Here is a 21,382-nt window from a genome sequence, read left to right as displayed (position 1 = left end):
TCTGCTGTCTGTTATCGGTATTAAACTTTATGCAGACCCGGCGAGAGCAAAACCTGGGAGGAATCTCCCCCTTGAAGAAACACCCTCAATGTCGTTGTGTTGTTAGTGCAATCATTCCTGCCAGTCTTTCCAAAAATTTGCCTCAATGGGAGCCTCGTGAATGTCACCGCTACAGCGCCGCCATTGTGGTTTTGACTCTTTCCCTCTGAGTGAACTGCGTCATCGCATTCAAGGATGGTAATTGTCTAACTGGGATTCCAACGAGGCCAAATGTTGTGGATGATAGCTGTTCCTTATGCTTTTCAAAGATTTGGAAATTCTGGCCGGGGCCAGGCGACACCCTTGCCTGAGACTAGTGTTCACTGCAGCTAAGCTAACTAGCAGTCAGCTGTCCCGCGGGGAGGTCTGGAACTCCGTAATGCACACAGAGAGGGGAGAAGGGCATCGATCTGTTTGCCTCGCACTAAAAACGATGGACAAAAACAGTATTTCCCAAAAAGATGCCATGATACTGTCACCAAAACTTAAAAGTGAGCGGGTATTTCAACTGTTAATGGAATGAAAGTTCAATAGTAGATTGCTGGGGTATCCCTTTAATGGTTGACAGGAAAGAAATAGATATACACAACAAGTATTATGTTCTGAATTATCCAAAGATCAATAACAAAGTCACTCTTTGCATGTAAACAAATAGCCTCTTGTATACTTTCATGATTTGACTGTAATGCACACTAGTTAAAGGTTGGTACAGTATTACCATTAATAATGATGGGTGATGAAACTGTTCTTAATTTGCCACATTGGCATCATAAATCAATACTTGAATACGTACCTGCTAGCAAAAGGCCGGTGCAGGGTATTTACTGTACATACTGGCATCCCTTTCCTATCAATATACATATTATTAATATGTATTATTATCATAATTATCAAGTTAGACCATTAGTGAGCTTTGAGTTTACATCACTGGTTGATCAAATGTCTTCAAATAGCACAAACAACTGGCTAGTCAGCATAATTTTTGTCGTTCGAACACCTGACAAAACCTTGTGAGAATAAAGCCTCCATTTTACATCGGATGTCAAATGACTTTCCAAAGACCCCGATGATCAGAGTCCTTTGATCTTTCAGCAAGATTTGAATACACGCACACATACACACATACACATTGTCAAAAAGATAGAACACTTTGTAGTATGTTGTGCTTTCAGTCTGTATTTTCCAGATCAATGCGAGAGCTGGGACCCATGCTTTCGGGGAGAAAAGTGGTGGCGTAGAGGTTGAAACAGACCCCCTGCATGGGTCGTGATGCAGAAAACTCCCAAGATACCCCGACAACATTCAACTGTTAACAAGAAAAAAAAAAAAGCTGAAAATTTCAGTGCCTGTGACGTTTTGTACCGCTTTTAACTGCAAAACCACATCTCATCTATTCGTTTTTGTGAGAGTCAAATGAGTCACAGCACACTTTAAAGTGGTGCTTCACCCAATAAGTGCAAGACTCACCGTTTGGTGCATTGAAAACAAAACGAAAAACAAATTACCCTTTTTTTTTCTTGTCTTTTTTTTGTTTGTTTTTTTTGGATGAAGTATCACGTTAAACACAATAATGTGGCACCAAGATACTGAGATGCGTTTCCATCCCTTGTCTCATTCAGGTTATCACCTAGAGGCCTAACCAGAATGAGAGGAATCACTCTCAGACGACAGACACATACTGTATAAAGATAAGAGAACAAAAAGCACGGTTACTCCTTGCCCTGATGCTTCGACTGGCAGCAGACACAGCGACAATTGAACGAGGCAGATGTAGAGCAAACAGTGAGAAGAAAATCAACAATGACGATGAAGAACATGGAGAAAACAAAAACATGGCGGCTGGTTAACAGTGAATGATTCAGAGGTCTTCAACTGAGGCTAACAATTCTTTAATGTCGTCCAGTGGGCTGTTTTTTTTTTCAATCCAAAGAGAACAGTTTTTCCCAAAATGGTGGCCTTGAAGGGGCATCCTGTGGCGAAGGGGCAGCATGACAGGGTAGTACTGGCATTATATATGAAAAATCTGAAGAAATGAGAAATAAAGAGTCGTCATGAGGTGAATTCCAATAGCGGAGGGGAAGTTATGACAGTTTATGGGGCAGAAGATGTGGCGGGCACAGGGTTGCCACGGTGTCTCGCATAGCCAAGGGATCAGGGAAGGATCGCGATTCATTTGGCTTTGATTTCTGTATAGGTGCTGCCATCATCTCCCCTCCCTGAGGCTCCCTCTCTGGGCCGGGCCCCGATAAACTCCAGAGCAGCGTAATTCAGCTCTTGCCTCTCAAGGTCTGCCAAAGAGCTCGCAGGTCGATAGTCCCCGTCTTCTCCCTGCGGAAAGAATGACTGGTGAGTGGCAGGGATCTCTGACAAGGTGCTGGCAACACGTCCGATGGCAGAAGAAAAAAAACCAAACAGATGTTAATGGTTACTGATCAGCATACTGAGAGGGACACTGAGATGTTTCCTGTTAGTTTCTTGGAGCGATAAAGCAGCAATGCAGGAGGCAGTTTCGAAAACAAACAGCAGTGTACAGAACACAGAAGCCAATATGCGAGGAGATGCATCACTGAGACTTGTGTTTTAATGGGGATTTTTTTTTTTTTTTTTTTTTTTTTAAGGAACCTTACCGTAGTCTCCTCTAGAATGGAGTTAAACTTTGAGCCCAACAGCTCAGTCTTAAGCTGTGCAAGAGTTAGGGGAGAGAGAAAAAGACAGAAAACGCAGAGAAGCGATGAAAGCAAGAGAAAACAGTGTTTTGAAAGGTCATGGTTGAAGCAATTAGGTAGTGGGAGAGATTCCTTCAAGGAAAGTACTACTTCCTCATTTTTCAGAAGTTACAGTGAGGTCTCAGAAAAATATGACTAGTGTCATTACTCTCAACTATAACCCCAAATAGTCTGGGGGTGGTCTTCTGACCCATCCTCCATCATTATGAGAATCATTGACATCAGCATGTCTCACCACTTTCTTCCTCAGATTTTGTTTGTCCTTCTTGACTGCGCTGTAGTACAACGCTGGGTTCTCCAGGACCGCGTCCTGCCTAGGGTTGCCATTCTCTCTGGGGATGGAGTCACATAATCAGACTCGGTCTCGACTGCCACTAATGAGGGCAACACGCCAAGCCTGGGCATCCATTTTAAAACAACCAGCTCTCTAAGGTTATGCTGGAGGCCAGATGTGACTGTGAGTGACGTGGTTATTCAATGGGTTTAGTTGCTGTGCTCACACCCACTTCAGGGGTGATTTGCCTGAGAAAGCTTGTAATTGAGGGAGGCCAAATACGCTTTAGGATTCAAATTAAGCACCTTAGTTAAGAGGGCTACCTGGGTTGTATTTAGCATAGCGGGTCAAGGATACAAAAGCAGTGTCAGTGCAGGGAATTGTGCCCGCAACGTGTAAGATTAGTCCAGCTTACTAACCCACTCCTTAGGCAGCCAAGGGAATGTCCGAGGATTTCAACGGGAACTTGTGGCAAAAAGAAATCGCTCTGGAGATATTCTCGTGTCCACATCAACCCCACATTCACTCCTACAGTGTGCATCGTTGTGTTTTAGAATGGATGACGAGGCTTAAGTGTTTCCTTGCTTTGTGAGGAAAACACTACTTCTGCCTAACACTGGCCTCATCATTAGCCTGCCACTGATACTCACTTCTTGTTGTTGCTGCCAATGTATCTCACTGCTGCAATGATGAAGGCAATGACCGCCACTCCTCCAATTGTACCAACTATAACCGCCATCAAGTACTTTTCTGAAAATAAACGCAAGGAAGTATTAGGAGACTCAGACTATGTAAACGATAAATACATATTACAATTTTTACCACAATAAACATTCATAAAATAAACTAAAAATCAATAAAAGAGAGGTGTATCTTCTTTGTTAAGTAATTTGGAATCCCTAAGTCGTTAGAAATGGAAGCTGCTGAAAAAAAATGCATTTTGCAGTATTTGAAAACAATACATTTTACTCTGAAGTATTCATAAATATAGGACGCTCTGAAAGGCAATGAAAAAAAAGAGGTTTGTCTTGTATTTTCAGGTAGATTCCAGCTCGTGCTGATTTGGAGTCCCTATTTCATGTGCAGTCCCGCACCAGCGTTTTTGAGTCCCTAGAGTACGTGACATAGAAGTAACTGAAAAAGGAAAAAAAACACAGATTTTTGCAGTACATGATAAACACTACAGTATTCATCTTGAGGGGGAAAAAAAAAGACAGGGAATCCTACATTTCAATCAAGAAGTTATAGCTGGAGCGGATTTGAAGTCCCTTGGTCACATCATGTGGAAGTTATCACCAAAAAAAAGTAGTGAGCTTTGCAGTACATGCCTAGCAATGAATTTTTCATATTCATATAAAACACAAGAGGCAACAACATTCAATGAAAAGAGCTGTGTCCTATATATCTGCCACTAATATCTGGTACTAGTTGGAGTCCCTAGGTCCCTTCAGATGGAAGCTTTAAAACAAAAAGATGAACTCTTCAGTAAAATATTCATTTAAAATTAAGATAACAGGGAGGTTGATAGATGGAGGTGTGTCTTATTTGTCCGTTCATGCAATGATATCTGATTTTGAGAGGCAAACGGTTAAAAAAAGAGTCAGTTACTAAATGAATTCTTTCAAAGACGGTTTGCTCCCTCTTACTCTCCTGCTGCAGCTCCAGATGTACGCTCTCTCGTCCATACAGGTTGGAGATGCTGCAGTGGACGTTGACAGCAGGACCACCGTTGTTAACCCGCTCGCCTTTCTCCCGCAGCTTGATCATACCCGTGGACGTGTGTCCGTCTGAGTGTGTGTAGAAGTTGTACCGGCCGTCAGTTTCATTAATGGTGATATTCAAGTCGGGCAGGTAGAACTCGATTGTTGGCTCAGGGTTTCCTGTGGCAATGCAGACACACTGGACCCCCTCCCTGACCACCGTGCACTTGGACTCATCCAGAAGGACTGGGGCATCTATCAAAGACATACAGATGTATTTACATATACTGGGTCGCTGCTTTTAGATATATCGAATGTGCTTACTGCGTGTTTTTCAAGAAATTATTTAAGATATTAAGATGATTTTTTTTCATTGATCTGCAGGTCAATATCCCTCTTTGTGTTCACTTTCATAACAGCGAAGCACTCACACTCAACAGTGATGTTTAGGGAGCTGCTAGCTCGGCCGTGCTCGTTCTCAGCCAGGCAGCGGTACTGCCCGTCTCCCTGCGGTGTGATCTCCAAGATCTCCAGCACTGACAGCTCGTCTGCAGTGATGGTTCCCACCAGCTCGCCGTCCTTCAGCCAGGTGAGGGTTGGGGCTGGGCTTCCCTGGGTGCTGCAGTGCAGAGCTAGCGAGCTTCCCTCCAGTACTGTCATAGAGCCGTTCACCAGGGGCTCACGGGGAGGGTCTGCAACAAAATCAATTCTTGCTCAGATTTGGAAAATGTCTTGGAGAGAAAAATGCCCGAACACACCTGGGTCAATAAAACTCACAGGACAGAAGGACAATAAAGAGAGATTAAGAGAGTACAGAGCGACAGCTGTTAATGTTGCAAGACAAGTCTGTGTAAAAGGAAGGAAGTGGTCAACTACTTTCATTTAAATGCTCAAAATTCCGATAAACTGAGCAATTTAGAACAGATTGAGACAGTTGTTAAAAGGTTGCGTTGAGCTTCCTGGCTCCCAAGAATACATCAACGTTGCATTCACCCCTGTAAGCGACTCACTTTTGAGTGTTAACAGGAATAAATCTCAGACGATGTACAAAAGTGGCAAAATGAAGCTTTAAACATGCACACTAAATCCATTTGACCTCTGGATTTGTTGTTGTTGTTGTTGTTTTGTTTTGTTGATCACTAACTGTCCCACAATGTAATGCGCAATGTAGAGCTAATAAATGGAAATCAAATTGCGGTGGTACATCAGAAGGATTTCGGAAGTAAAGCCTCATATTTTTGGATAAAAATCTTCGGCAACTGGTAGGTTGTAAGGTTGCAGTCTGACTGTCTTGTGCCACTCGCTGGTTGAACAAAACAAAACAACGCATTGATTTATGACACTATTAGAATGTTGTATGGATTTGAGACACAGCTTCTCAATCTTGCTTGGTACACCTCTTCATTGTGCTTCTATCGTTTGTCTCCCTGTAGCTCCAAAGCTCTCCCAGATGTTGCGGCATATTGATTCAATCTGAGGAAAGGAATGGTTTGTAAAATGCTGGGTATTGCACAGAAGGACACTCTGCTCCAGAAGTGATTTAAGACATGTCTATGTCAGTTTGAACCTTTTTTCAGGTTTCATTCGTTTTTATGCCACAGTGGAACAGTGTGTCCAATAGCTCCCTCAAAAATCCATCATACAGATGCAGGCTGAGTGTTTTGCATTTTTTGGGGGGAGTAAATACTCAAAACCACCATAAAATACTGGGGACAAGCCGTTGTCACAAACTTACACTTGACAGCCAGATAGAGTGAAGTGTTCATGATGCCGTAGCCGTTGTCCCCAATGCAGGTGTAGATCCCCTCATCTGCAGGCGTCACATCTTCCATGGTGTGAGAGATGTTGGACGCTGTGTCCCACAGCAACTCCTGGTCTCCAAACATCCAGGAGATCCTAGGAGGAGGGTTACTGTCCACCTCACAGTGTAGAGTCACAGAGCTGCCTTCCATCACCTCTGAAGACACGTTCACCCATACTGAGCGTGGCGCATCTGGGAGTAAAAATGAGATGGTGAATTCAGTGTCATAGGACTCGTGTCTCGACTGAATATCAGTTACATATTGCATTAAAAACCAGACCACATGTTGAAATGTCAGTTTTGATCCTTCAGGGCGTGTGCTGAATGGTACTGGGTGGCAGGTAAAGGGGTTATGGTCCTTCATAGGTACAAATATTTGGAACAGTACAGCAGGAAATGAAACCAAGACTCAGTTTGAACTTTGGTACAACCTGCAGTGTTTTAGCATTCTCAACAAAGGAATAAGAATATATTGGATTCTTAGTTCGGCTGTGAGATCTTATCAACCTCAGCTTTGCTGAGTATTGGTCACTTTTATTCTTCAAAGTTCACTCTGCTCTGTGTGCCCTGTGTGGACTTCCTGGACACCTGCATGCTTGCTTTAGCCCATGCTTGCGAAAGACTGAGCTTCTGATACGACAGGAGACCTTTTTTTAGGGGAACTTGAACAAACATATTGCACAAAAAAACCCCAAAGAGGATGTTACGATTGACTCTATGTTGATTTCTGTTGTATTTGCAGTGCCATTATCCCTCAGTACACACAGGTGCTGTTTTACTTACACTTGATGTCTAGAGAGACGAGCCTCTCGTAGACCAGGGTGGTGTTGGGGTAGTACACCCTGCATCCCAGGAGCTGCCCGTTGTGCATGGGTCTGGGTGTAAAAGTGAGGGTGCTGGAGAGAACTGCTGTGTTGCTCTCCTCCACAAAGTCAGAGCTGAACTCAGGGTCAGGCAGATAGTCAGTATACATCCACTGGATCTCTGGGGTCATGTCAGGGCAGTTGTCAGGAGCGTAGCATGTCAGCTCAAGGCTCTCGTCACTGACAATCTCCTCTGGGACGTCAATGGTGGGTTGTTCTAAGGAAAAGGAAGAAAAGCATTTCAACAACAACACACTTTACAGAAATGATGATAATATAAAATAACATAGCATGCAACTAAAATAACATTTTTCAATCCACTTTCATCACAACGAAAGAAAATCCTACGGGTTTTTGTCTTGTAACAGCGGTCCCACCGTTTTGGACTGAGCACATCAGTGGGAACAACACAGAATAGCATCTATAGAACAACAGACAAGATGACCAAGAACAAAGGGAGGAGTCAGAAATGTCATTAAATTCCTTGATGTTACCACACATTCACCCGTTTGTCCAATAAGTTCCTCAGTCCAAAATGGCGGAGAATGGTGCGCACTGATGTTGCAGTGTGTCATGAAAAGCTGTTCCTTAAAACCTGCGTCTTACAAGAAACAGGATAAATGATGAGGCCCAAAAGCAACACCTGGATCGTCTGAGCCACTGAAATCAGGATGGAAGCAAGAAACCGTCTGAGAGGCGAGGAACTCAACACCCGGTCAGAAACGGACGATGACATAATACAGAGCAGTGGGTCCTAACCTTTTCTTTGGCATTTTTTTATGCTTTTTATGCTTTTGCTCTTTTAAGAGATCTCAAATGTGAAGGAATGACAAGAAAGGGGAACGACATGCAGAGTAGGACCCGGGCTGGAATAGATCTCTGGTTCTCTGCACAGCGTTGGCCTACGTGGTCTGCACTTAACCGACGGACCAATAAGATGCCACGTTTCCATCTTTTCCAACTCAGGGCCGGCTTTTAAGTCTTAAAAATGTTCGCAGCCCACCTCTGACAGCTGTCAATCCCCCATCGTCTCCTGTCTCTATTTCATCTTAATTCTCCCTGTTGCCAGCCAGCTGTCCATCCTTAAGTATAAATGTACACAAGTCAAGTGCAATGCGGTCCCGCTGCTAAGGGATCCTGCCGACAACAACAGAATTTCTCATTTCTCTTTTGTTCTCAGGTGTCTAATACTAGGACCCCCCCCCCCCCAAAAAAAAGAATGAAAATAATATTTAAACATTTTAAAACCCCTTTAAATGTAAATGAGTTTTAACATTTAAAATATTATTCTTTGTATTTATATCTTTATATAATTACACCCCCCCCCCCCACACACACACACACACACACACAAATCATACTATTTTGGAACTCATTTAGTGGCTTGCTTGCAATACCGTTCTGGCCCACTAGAGGACTGCAGCCCACAGTTTGGGAATCACTGGTATAGAGGAAGGCCATAAGTGACATACACGTGATTCTACACATATGTTTATTGATCCCATAATAATGTTTGATCATGAAGTGTGTATATCAACAAGTGATCTTTACAACGATCTGCAATCTGTATGTATGTCATGTGGATGCCACAGCCAGAGTAAGGAGCGCAGCTGTCTTGACCAAAGGAGGTGAGAAGCTGGACGAGTCAGATCGCCGCCAGGTCAAACAAGGCTTTTCCGACTCTTTGAAATGGCTCGTTACCTCCTGCAAATGGGACAAGCAATTAGCTGTCAGTGTCCATTCTTTGGAGAGCAACTACAGAGCCGTGCTGCTGTGGTTAAGTCACGGGGTACCACTGCAGATAATGCTGATCTTGAATTAATTCAACAGCGTCAAGAACAGACTGTCTAAGTATCAGTCGATAAGATGGTGGTGGTGGTGGGGCAACAAATGCAGAACTCTGCTGTGAGGGCAGTGCAGCACTGGACATTCCTCAGCATGCACATTAGTGTTATCGATGTTGAGAAAGAGGCCAGATTTTTGTTAGAAATATAAATATATATACAGTATTTATCATGATTCAGAGCATGACAGCTTGAAGTTTGTACACAGTTACAACAATGACTGTCAAAGCAAGAAGGAATATTATGTTAGGTTGGTTTTTTTTGTCAAGTTTAGGCTCATAAAGACACTGATATTGCAGAGATGAAGCTTTTATATTTTTTATATTTCAACCATCCATTTTCTACCTCTTATCCTGTTTAGGGTCCCAGCAGCCTTCGGGGGTGAGGCGGGGCTCACCTTGGACGGGTCGCCAGTTCTTTATACTTCAAAGGGGTTTCATTTATCGGACTGCATGTTTGAAATCTGCCTCGTGTAGTACATGAGTGAGGATGTGGTTTGCGTGAGGATGCGGATTCTAGCGATGATTTACACATCTGTCAGTCAGTGACTCACCCAGAACTTTGAGTTCAGCGTAGTCTGGGTACGTATACATGTTTGCTCCACCGAGGTCAGCACGAAAGTAGTATCTCCCTGAGTGCTCTGCGCTGATGTTGCTGATAAGCAGGGTGCAGTTCCTCTGGTGCAGGTCACCCAGCAGCTTGGTGCGACCCTTGTAGCTCTCGTGCACAACGTCCGTGCGCGATTTGAAGACCACAGGTGGGAAGAGTTGAGGGTAGGGCTGACCGTAGTACCAGATACCGTGAATGCCACGGTATGGCCTGATACCAGACGGATACATGAAGGTGCATGGGATGACAACACAGGAGTTGGTCATGGCTGAGATGTCCCGAGGTACCCAAACGTTCCACTGGGAGCTGGCATCTGAGAGATAAGAGGCCGATGTTGATGAAATCCCAGTAAAAATCTCTCAAAGATCTACGATCACCGTGTGTGAGGCAGTAAATGTGAGGTGCAGTGGAAGACGATCCCGTCAGCAGTGAACAAATCAGTGGAGTTTATTACCATTGATGATCAACAGCAGTGGTAAGAGCAGCTCCAAGCACCACATGGTCCCCACGCCGCACCTCAGGGACAGATGAAATCCTCTTAGTTTGCATCACCAGGTCAGAAAACATCGGACGGGTCTCGTTTACATCAACGGCATCGGTCGCTCAGACCCTTCATTTAACTCTTGGAACAGCAGCTTCTTAGAATCTGAGCTTTACTAGGGATTCTCTTTGAGTTTAAATAACTAAACAGTAACTTCTTAGAGATATCTTCATCTAAAGTGTAAGTAAAAAAAAAAAAAAAGCAAAGAAAAACTGTTGAGTTTGACGATGTTTTTAAAAGGTACTCACTTATCCTAGCGCTTTAGAACCAGGCTGCAAAGAGTAACTGAAGCAAAATGGTGGATCTAACAACCATATGTACTACATAGTTTTCTGTCATTTATTTTTCTGGAAATGCTAAAAAAAAAAAAAAAAAAGTATCAGATATCACGAGGCAAATTACTTTCATTTAAGTTAACTTTTGAATATTAATCCATTTGCATTTTTTTCAGAGATTTTCATCTCTGATGCCAGACTTGATTTCAGAAACATGCTGCACTTTTCACTTACATTACTCTATTTTTTTATGTCTATGTTGTCAATAAAGATACCGCATAAATACAGATTATTGTTAATGAAACAGGAAACATGCCACAGCCGCTTTGTCTCAGGAAACATGCCACAGGGCTCACACTGATGGTGAGTTAGGTTTAGTTACTAAGTGTTTTACACAGTAGTTCTGGTTGCGTTCTGCTTTTCCTATGCTTCAAACACCTCAACATGACATAGATGGAGACACAGACACACACATTTGCTTATAAAAAAAGTGCCTTGGTAATACCTTGAAACACAGACGGGTAGAAACAGACAGAAGCTCTGCGGGAAAGCTTGTCGGCAGCTCCACTAGAGGGTGTTCACTCACACCCAGACGGCTGGACGGCCTTCTCCTCTAGTAAGACAGAAACTGACATCAGCTGCATCAGGGGGTGACGTCATCAGATGACAGCCCGTTCCCACGCACATGGCTGTGTTGCGAACCTGATACTAACGTGTTGCCTCCAACATGTTCAGCCAGGGGGACACGCATGTCATGAATAGAACGTTAGCATGTGATTCTGAACACAGAAAGGTACAACAGCATCAGCCAGAACGTCGTCCCTTCCCCCCCAGTGGAGTCACTCATTTATGGCCGCCATACGTAAGCCCATCTAATGAATGACACTCACTGTTGGCTGAGCTCTGACACCGCGCCAAACTCCAGTCACCACACATCATGACATCAGCGTCAAGTGGATTACTGATACTGTCGCTGCTAAATTTCCACCAGGGCACGCGAATCCTCCGATATCTCAGTGGTGTTAAGTTGTGTTCCAGATTTATTTATTCAAAGCAGCTGTGATGAACTTTTAGCTTCTCTTAGTGTTCCGCAGGATTTGACATCACACTGCCTTGAACACATTCCAGTCAAATAAGTGGGGGGGCGACACATCTCAGCTGCTCGCGATGCTGGTTGATGACAACACTGCTGTCATAGCAACACGTCTACGAATAGAAGATGGAGAGTATTGTGTTTATTGTGTTTACTGATGGTTTCTATACTCTGAGTCTTTTTAATTACTGCCTTATTTTCTGCCATTTTAAAATGTAATTACATTTTTTTTCTGTCGGCACTTGGTTTGGAAAACACAGTTCACAACGTTCACCAGATATTACAGACTGTCTGGCCTCTAGAGGAAAATATCTCTGATGGTCGGTGTCATACCACGAGTATCTTCACCTGCCTGCATGCCTCAACCTGGACATGGACATGTTTTAAAGTAAGTGAAAGAGGTATTTAGTTTGCGGGATGTGTTTTATTTGTGCATGTATGTTATTTGTGCCTCTAAAACATACATAATGAATATGACGATGGTGAGACATACAATGTTGAAGCTCCAACGTTATATGAGACTATGAGCAAGTTACTGTTGCAGTGATTGTAGCTTCCATGTCGTCCATGCTTCTAGAAGCACCTCATTGAAACCAGAGGTATCAGTATTATAATGACTCAGCTACGATCAACTCTAACGTCCTATGCGCTGCTTTTGGTGATACAAATGCAGGCACAGCCAGTACTGATGGTTTTGGAATACCAAACTGAACCCAAGAACGGGAAAACTTAAACATGGACCAACAGTCAGCAGGGAATACAGGATGACTCTCTTCAACTTCTGTTTTATTACTTGTGCCATTTATTTAGCATTTACTGCTCACACTGCAACATTACAGCATCATGTTTAAATGTTGTTGTTGTTTTTTTTCCTCAAACTGGTTTTAACTTCCTGACTTATCTCATGATGCAACTTCGTGATACTATTATCAGCACGAACGTTATACGTGCAGTTGATGTAAATTTAATACAGAAGCAGCGGATTTATGCCTCATGCTGCAGCAGCCGGTGTGTGCAGATGGCTGGCCTCAGAGTGGATTGTGCTTTTGAGTTTCGTGATTAACACATCCCAACATCCCCCGGCGAATTCATGAGCAATATTAGCCTTGTTGTTGTTGATCGAGAGCAGAGAAAAGTGCTCCTGATTCGACATCGCAAAAGGTCAAAGATTTGTCATTTGGCACATCGTTGGCAAAAGACTCCGAAATTCTTAGTTTATTGAGCTTGTTAAAGTTGGCAGATAACTGCCTTCTTCTATGAAACCAGACATCTCAGACTGAAATGGGTCACACTTTGAGATGCCTTACTCCATAATGCCACTCTGTTGCCTGTGACAATCCAAACTCTTCTCCAATGTTGCGTCAAGCTCCACCATCTGCACTGTAACAAAAGGCCAAGAGCTGGGAGAGGGAGTCCAGGCAGAGAGGCTGCGCATCACTAACGGCAGTGGAGAATAGAGCCGAGCAACCAGGCAGGCAGGGCCACTGACACCACCACCACCTCAACAACAACGGCCTCATTGATGGAGCAGACAAACGGCTTGCACAGAGCACGGCGCATACGTGTGCACACTTACATACACTAACACACAACACTTGCCTCATACCAGCCTTAGCGTCAGGATCCGTCCCTCTCAGTCCTGTTGGTTTTTTTGTTCTCCCTGAGTTGGTCCCCTCACTATGATGCCGGGATGTCAGACTCTATGGGAAAAGATGGAAAGGGGAGATAAGACAAGAGGAGATAAGGGGAAGACAGGGAGTCTGTGTGAGCTCTGGTGAACATGTGCCGTGGGCAGTTTTGAATAAGTTCTTCAGGCATTTTTGGAGCTGATCTTTTGCCCACTCAGCATTCCCCTCCTCTGTTCCATCATTTCTCTCATCTGTCCCATGTGTCTCGACATTATGAACTCCACGCCCTGATCATACGTCCGTCTAATGTCAGAGCAAAACACAGACATTAGCTGGGAGGCTTCATGCAACTGATCCCCAAGATATGAAGGTTACAAGTAGTGCAGTGAAGGAATGACTCAGTATCACTTTGCGTAATCAAAGCACCATATGGAGAGTAGGAGGAATATAGAAACGGTGATATGAATAGAGTTATGTAAATTTCATATTTGCTTAAAGCTTCATTTGTTTAAAAGAGTCTACCAGACAGTATTTAAGAATGAGAGCTGCATTTGTCTGCATACTTGAATTTCAGAGGCTTCAGGGCATGATGGTTGATCTTTACACCCATATGGAGATATAATATTTTCCCTGCTGAGGAATGTTTGTAGGCGGGGAACACCAGTGTAGACAGTCAGATGTCCGCCCAGTTTACATATATATGTAACAAAGACAACTTGTCTCTCCAGTAAGGCACTTTTTTTTTTCCCACCCTCATTGTTACATGTAGGTTGAGTCATTGCGTCCAAAAGCTGTTCGGCCACCGGCCAAGTGATGGCATCAAGCGAGCAGTGGACAATCTTGAGGGAATTCCTACGTAAACACACGCACGTCTGGAGTCGGAGCTGAAGAAGAGAATGCTGCACTGATACCCTGGAACTGTGTACAAATGAATGTGCAGCATGCCATACCCCCCCTACACACATGTCAGCATAAGGCATGCCAACACACTACTCAGTGTGGGGTGCACAGTTATGTGACCATCCTCTTCATCCCCTATGTGCTTTGCCTACTCTATTGTCCTGCAGGGGCTGAAGTCATTGTATATGTGCAAGAGCGTTTATAACACTTGCTTCTGTGGCCTTTACTCACAAGCCATCGTCAAAAGCAAAATAAACACAAAAGTCTCTGTCGTAAGGATGTTTTGCATTCTTAATCCCTGCTTTTTTTCATTTGGGGTTTTTGCTTAAACTTCAACAACATATTCCACATCAGCATGTATTCGTCATACCAGGACACCTCTTACAAGCCACTTTACATTACTGGAATTGTTCACGCATACAATCGTCAGCGCCAAGACGAATATTTTTACTGTGGGTATCGTCTGGGCTCCATGTACGAGAGCTTTGATGGTGCTCTTAAAGAGGAGGGGTGAAGAATGAGGACCTTGTATGCAGAACACTGCCCATTGTACAAGAGTAAAACTGGAGGAATTTTTTCCGGAACAGGCTCGCTCACAGCTTGTGCTTTGCTGTTTGCATGTGACGTGCGTTGGTCAACCACAAGCTAAGGCCCCCACTAAAATACTCAGTGGAGCAGATGGTCTTAAAACATGACTGCTCCCCCCTCCCACACACGCCGCGCTGAGCTGCGATGAGCCTGGCGCGACACACACACACACACGCTCACACACACACACACAATATAAACATTGAGTTATGCCAATATCCAGTCACACAGTCTGTCCAAATGCTGCAGAGATCTGGCATAAATAAAAGATTCAACTGGATTTTGAAGTAATCAAGGAAAATAAAACCATACCTTCTTGTTTCTCACAGGTGACGTATAAAATGCATTAGGTCTCTTTTCATTTGTTAACGTGTTCTATGAAGTAGATGGTCCTGGTACCTGTTGTGTTTTTGCTTTGGCATACTTCTTACCATGCATGTTTTTACCATTGCTGCTGTGAAGTTCTCCTAGGAAGTGTGTATTAACACTGTTGGCGAGGACCTCACCATACAATATGCAGTGTGATATGTAATATAATAATAGATAAAATACAGTTGCAATCCAGTATCCTGAAAATAAAGATATCACCATATGTTGCTGCCTCGATTTCCCTGCGCACACTTGAATTTAATATTGCCGTGTTTTAATCCGCTTTCCATTCAGGCACAACCTCCAGAAATGGCACCCAGTTTAAGAGGTCTCTCTTACTGAGAGTTTATCAAAAGTAGATGCTTCACTTGGAAGATCATCAATGTTACATCAGACCAGGAGCCCCAATCGCTTGTTTCTATCTTTTCTACCTGGCAGACTCTGGCAATCCCCGGCCCAGTGGGCAGATGGTGAGCCACAGGCCTCCTCTCTCATTAGAGCGATCTCCCTTCCGCTCTGAACTAAAGGGGGCAACAAACAGAGCACAGACCTGCTCAGCCGCACCGATGAAGAACATGTATCAGCACTCCCTCCAACCCTCCATTTAAATCATCTCAAACTGACACAGCAAGGATACAATAACTCCACCAGCCTGTCCTTCAAACAGATGTGAAAAAAAACTGAAGGCAGAAATAAACATCGTTGAGAAAATTATGCAAAAAGAGCATTAGGAAGAATACCTTAAAGACCCCCCATCCTAAAAACATAGATCAGTCTTGCATAACCTGGAGGAAGTACAGTATTTTTCTCTACAATCATATTCAGAATTCAACATTTGGCCTTTCAGTACAACTTAAAACCATGAATCTTTTAGATTCAGATTCAGATTCAGATTCACTTTATTGACTCCAGACCACAGTTGTGGTGTGGAGTACAAAAATACCACTGAATCTGGAAAATGAGGGTTCCCCTTTTCTATAAAGAGGACGAGTATATTTAGACCTCTTTAAATGAACCAAGAAAACTGTGTTTGGTGACAGATTAACTAAAGAGAACCTAAATATCATTCACATAACTGAATCATACAAAACTGAATCACTAATAAAAGCGGGGGCTCCTCTACCTGGCGTCCGATCTCAGTTTGGATGCGCTTACAGGAACAGCTCAGCGCTAATGACACTGGCAGCCAAAATCTGTGCAGTAATAATTGGCTGGACTTCTAGCAGCGCTTGCTAATGCTGAATGACACACACACACACACACACACACACACACACACGCACGCACACGCACACACATTCTCACATTCCCTCACTTACTCATCACCTTACTCAGTCACATCATCTATGAACAAAAAAGGTAGGTATAGATAGATAGATGGATACATACATACATACATACATACATAGATCAATAGATAGATAGATAGATAGATAGATAGATGATAGATGATAGATAGATAGATACATACATACATACATACATAGATGGATAGATAGATAGATAGATCGATCGATCAATAGATAGATAGATAGATAGATTGATAGATAGATAGATACATACATACATACATACATACATACATACATACATAGATGGATAGATAGATAGATAGATAGATAGATAGATAGATCGATAGATAGATAGGTAGATAGATAGATACATACATACATACATAGATGGATAGATAGATAGATAGATAGGTAGATGGATACATAGATGGATAGATGGATGGATAGACAGATCGATAGATAGGTAGATGGATACATAGATGGATAGATGGATGGATAGACAGATCGATAGATAGGTACCTGTGTAGGTGGTGGCGGCCGACCTCCAGGCTTTCAGCAGTATGAGAAGAACCAGCTGCCTTCCCTCTAACGCTCTCACGCAAGGCGTCACACCAGCCCGTCACCAGCAAGACCTCTCGCCACTCTCTGTACCAAGCCCCAACGGTGGGCAATAAACTGCCCTCCCCACCACTATCCTCACCATCACCACCCCTCCCATATGAAAATCAGTCCTTCAGTGTAGCAGCATTGTTCTGGGTCTTCGCCCTGAGGCTCAACCATTCATAAATACACATGGGGGCCACAAAGGGCCACACTGTTCCCCCTCGCCCCAACAAATATGGGTAAGGCTTTGAGCTCCGAGGCCTCTCTAACCAACACGGCTGGTTGGTTTATGCTGGATGGAACTAAGCATATTTGACCATTTGGAATTGATGGAGTACACATCCACTTTTTGTTATCTTATAAATCAGAGTAACAGAGGGCAAGAGATACCATGAAAGGTTGAAATAAGTACTTTTTATTAGCTGAATGTACCATTGTTTTAAGTTTAGAAACCTGAAAGATCACTGGATGAGGAAATAAAAAACAAACCTCAACAGTGCTTTCGCTCGCTGACTTCTGAGTAATCTTCCCCACAGAGAAGTCAGTAGAACTTAACCGTTAAAAAAAAACCCAATCAACATGCAGCCCAGCTGAAGGGGTGTGAGACCAGCAGACTCCTCCCTGATGTCCTCTGACTGACCCACACGGTGAACCGAGGTCACTGGTGCTACTTTTAAACGCATCAATTCTATTTAGAGGGATCACTGTCATGGCGCCGCCTGTGATCAAACATCGGCTCTTCTAATGGCCACATATTGAACTTAAAAAAAAAAAAAAAGAGCGAGAGAACCTAAAGGTAATTGAATCAACTTCGACTGGTTTCAAACTGTGACATTATTTGACTGGTAATGAGGTTCATAAATAGCCTGTCTTAAAAGATCTGCTTACAACTGTGAGTCAGTGTTGGCGGGCGATTGAACGTCAACTTTACACTGAAGCCAGCCAACTAATCGGCCTGCCAACTCATTCTGCTTACGACCGATTAATACACACAAATCATGAAGCCTAAATGTGGCATCAGAAGGGGAGGGGTGGGTGGATGGGGGGGTGTTCGTGCTATGACCATGTCATGAAACCTCAAGACTTGTTAACACACGCCCCTGCCTCCTCCTGACACAGTAGCTATTGTTTCTCAAGGCCTTCTGGGACAGAACAGCTCAGCTCGAGCCTGACACCGCACAACACTGGGAAGTCGATGCGCACAGATAATTGTCTTTTAATCACAACAATCCCCTTTTCTCTGCCCTCGCTCATTTGTCTCTGTCTCTTGTTCGACGTTTCTCTCTCAGTTGTAAGTCTCGTGGACTTTAGTGCTTTAACTTTGAGTTTGTGAGCCGTGGCTCCTCTGATGTAAACAGGGATGCAGCCAGGAGTTATGGTCCCCAGAATAACCCTCGTCTACCCTTGTAGATACTGAACCTGTTAAAATAACGTCTGTATCTCAAGCACATCTTAATTTACTGGTCACTGACTACACACAACAAACACTGAAAGCGAAACATTAAAAGACAGAGTCAACCAAAGTTTTTAGCCACAGCTGAGAGCGGGAGATATTCATGGTCCCCAAGAGGTTGAATTCTGCCTTTTTATTCAAAGAAGCGATTCCGCGCAGTCTGAAGTCTTTCTGCGCAGTCATCAACCTTCTTCTCTATACCACCACATCAAAGTTTTCAAGGTGAGTCAGGCAACACCTCAATGGGCACTGATCGAATCCATCATGTCAGTAATTCACTTCAGCCGACAAACAAGACAAGAACTGACTACAACAGAGTATCAGGACAGCGCAGAAAATCAATGGTGCCGAGCCGTGCACAAGTCAAGGGGGAGGAAAAGGAAACCCTGGTTACAGCTTCCTTGCACTCCTCCACAACAACCTGACATTTATACAGTTCTCTCCTGCAGGCGTAACTCTGATGAACACTCCAATCAGTTCACAGCGTCAGTAACAGCGCTGCCACAACAAACCTGTAACAGTGAAAATGCTGATTAAACTGATTCTGACTCCACTTTCGTGATCACACAACAGTTCCTCTTGTGCAACCTGAGCTTGGGTGAAGTTCAAATTTGGCTCAGATTTCTTCGTCTTACTCAGCGGACGAACCAGTTTGGTGAGCGCTCATCCAGTGGTCAGTTCTGAATATAAATACAAGCCTTACATTCATGATCTTCGGGTTTGCTTGCATGCTGACATCAATCATTTATCATTCAGATATTTAAATATACAAATATTTTATGGACTGATGAGCCCTTTTTTTTGTAATGTAGATGAAATCCTTCAGAAAAAGCAGTTTTTTAAAAATGCACTGTCAACGTCTAGCAAAATGTGGTTTAACTTTTCAACTCATGTCTCTGTACATTCGGACATAAAAGACAAATCACAACTTGGACATTTGGAACTGAGTGGCGAGGCATCTCTTGCTACTACTGAAGTATTTCAGTCGGTACCATAAAAGTATCCTTGTTTGATACTCTGCCCTAGTTGGAACAGTTCTTGGTGCAGTGCTGAGAGATAAATACACATAGTATAAACTTACAAAACACATGTTTGTATGCTATCATATGGGGGGTGGTGGGGGTGGGGGTGCTGGGATTGTGCTGGACAGAGACGGGTGACAGAACCACACACTCTGAGAATGGATCCATTGTCCCTGTGACCACTTGGCTGGACAGAAGATGGGAATGATGCTTACATTTGTTAAAAAAATAAATACATAAATAAAATAAGAGAAACACACCTAAGGAGTGTCCACCTGAACGCTCTTGTCTTCATTTATTGGTTCATCGACTCGGTTCTTCAGTTCCTCAATTCTCTCGAAATCTTTTGAACATGCCGACACAGATGGAAACCAAACATCTGACCTCAAGTATCGGTTGAATTTGAGGTCACTGACACAATTTAGACCTTTAGATCCAAAGCTCTGACCTGCTGCTGTCCCGTTACCACATGGAATTTGATTCCCAAAAGTGATACTAATCTCTTAGTTGTCCCACTTGACTCGGATGACTAAACAAATGTCGTCCCCCCCCCCCCCCCCACAAAAAGTGGGATAAATTCCCATATTGTGCTCCAAATGTCACTGAGCGGCTTTGATGAGGAATGTTTGATATTTCTGTCACATTTTTCCAGCTTGCTGTCACTGCAGACACTGACATTAGACGGCGATTTCATAAAAATTCAAATTCCACTCTCACTGCTATTCATTCAAGTCTTTTTTCCTGTGCTATTTCCTACAGCGAGTGGAATGGAGACCAGGAAGTTCTGCAAAATATATTGACCGTCTTAACAAAATATTCTGAAGATTCTAAATATTCATTTGCCACCGTGACAAAACCCCTAAAACAAGTAGGGAAAAAAATGCATTTGTTGAGTCGTGAGTCTCTGACTTGAAATGAAATTCCATCAATCAGAAGAGGTGATAAGGACGTAAGTCACAGCATCAAATATAAATGTTCTGTAATAATGAAACATGAATGCAGGGAGTTACTGCACATCCACAACTCATAACTGTGCAGCCGATGTGGCTACCTGCCCTCATGGTCGCTCACTCAAAGCCACTCTGTAGCAAGGAAAGGCTTTTAAGACGAAGAATTTTAATACAGAAGAAGAACCCAGAGGAAATAAAAAAGAAAGAAGTAATCACGTTTTACAAGTGGAGCAGAAAAACAGCAGAATGAGTCCCTCAAAGATGAGGGACAGAATAATAACTGGAAGAGCTCTTACCTTGTCAGCTGATCTGAAGCCAGTAGGGAAGGATATCACAGGCAGCCAGTGAGGAGGCAGTAAGTCCTCTTCTCTCCTCCAGTATTTGCTCCTTCTCTCTCTCTCTCTCTCTCTCTCTCTGCAGACCAAGAGCCTGTGATGAGGGCAGGTCCAACCTATCAAACGGCGTTTTAGAATAAGAGCCACACGATTGCATTTGATAAAAGTCACAATATTCTTCTTTTTTTTTTGATGTTCTGATGACATCTTTTAACAATGACCTCTAATTTTTTTTTTTTTAATATCCCACTGCACGCACAGGCTCAATAACTGCAAAAAAATAAATAAGTCAAGAGGATACACTACCATGATGAGAACAGCCTGAGCACTTAGTCGATGAAAGAGAGCATGGAATTCTATTTCCTAAAAACATGCATGACTCCGCAGTGTAAAACACTTGTAAACATGAAGACACTTTAAAGTTATTCAAGAGATACTCACCACATCCTTTACAGGCTGCCATTTGTACTAGAACGG

General features: G+C 43.2%; 1 protein-coding gene across 7 annotated transcripts; it reads right to left on the bottom strand.

Annotated features, from left to right (window-relative positions):
• Nucleotides 1–585: 585 nt before the first annotated feature.
• On the bottom strand, nt 586–20,926 carry mag (myelin associated glycoprotein). Of its 7 annotated transcripts, none has more exons than XM_086217926.1 (13): nt 20,867–20,926; nt 13,365–13,465; nt 11,178–11,285; nt 10,311–10,372; nt 9,801–10,169; nt 7,324–7,620; nt 6,475–6,732; nt 5,171–5,431; nt 4,686–4,994; nt 3,690–3,789; nt 3,001–3,097; nt 2,667–2,720; nt 586–2,367 (listed from the first exon to the last, which is right to left on the bottom strand). In XM_086217926.1, the coding sequence occupies exons 4-13, from the start codon at nt 10,354–10,356 to the stop codon at nt 2,209–2,211; spliced, it is 1,950 nt and encodes a 649-aa protein (XP_086074052.1). In that variant the 5' UTR covers nt 10,357–10,372; nt 11,178–11,285; nt 13,365–13,465; nt 20,867–20,926; the 3' UTR covers nt 586–2,208. The 7 variants fall into 7 exon arrangements, with proteins under 7 accessions (XP_086074052.1, XP_086074055.1, XP_086074054.1 ...); XM_086217929.1 differs by having other exon boundaries at nt 13,372–13,465; nt 20,867–20,905; XM_086217928.1 differs by lacking the exon at nt 20,867–20,926 and adding an exon at nt 17,062–17,205 and having other exon boundaries at nt 11,178–11,283.
• Nucleotides 20,927–21,382: the final 456 nt, after the last annotated feature.

The sequence above is a fragment of the Aulostomus chinensis genome, chromosome 11 (assembly GCF_037954235.1).
Source record: "Aulostomus chinensis isolate RoL2024-O1b breed Wild chromosome 11, RoL_Achi_v1.0, whole genome shotgun sequence".
In the NCBI taxonomy this organism is placed as follows: Eukaryota; Metazoa; Chordata; class Actinopteri; order Syngnathiformes; family Aulostomidae; genus Aulostomus; species Aulostomus chinensis.
Note: the sequence above shows the minus strand (reverse complement) of the source record. Positions and strands in the feature narration are given on the sequence as shown.

What these genes read in the sequence shown, in the direction of transcription:
- mag (XM_086217926.1), bottom strand. Translation starts at nt 10,356, where the DNA reads ATGTGGTGCTTGGAGCTGCTCTTACCACTGCTGTTGATCATCAATG. An exon ending in ACTGCTGTTGATCATCAATG is followed by an intron (nt 10,170 to 10,310) that starts GTAATAAACTCC and finishes CTTATCTCTCAG; the next exon opens with ATGCCAGCTCCCAGTGGAAC. An exon ending in CCATTCTAGAGGAGACTACG is followed by an intron (nt 2,368 to 2,666) that starts GTAAGGTTCCTT and finishes TTCTTTCCGCAG; the next exon opens with GGAGAAGACGGGGACTATCG.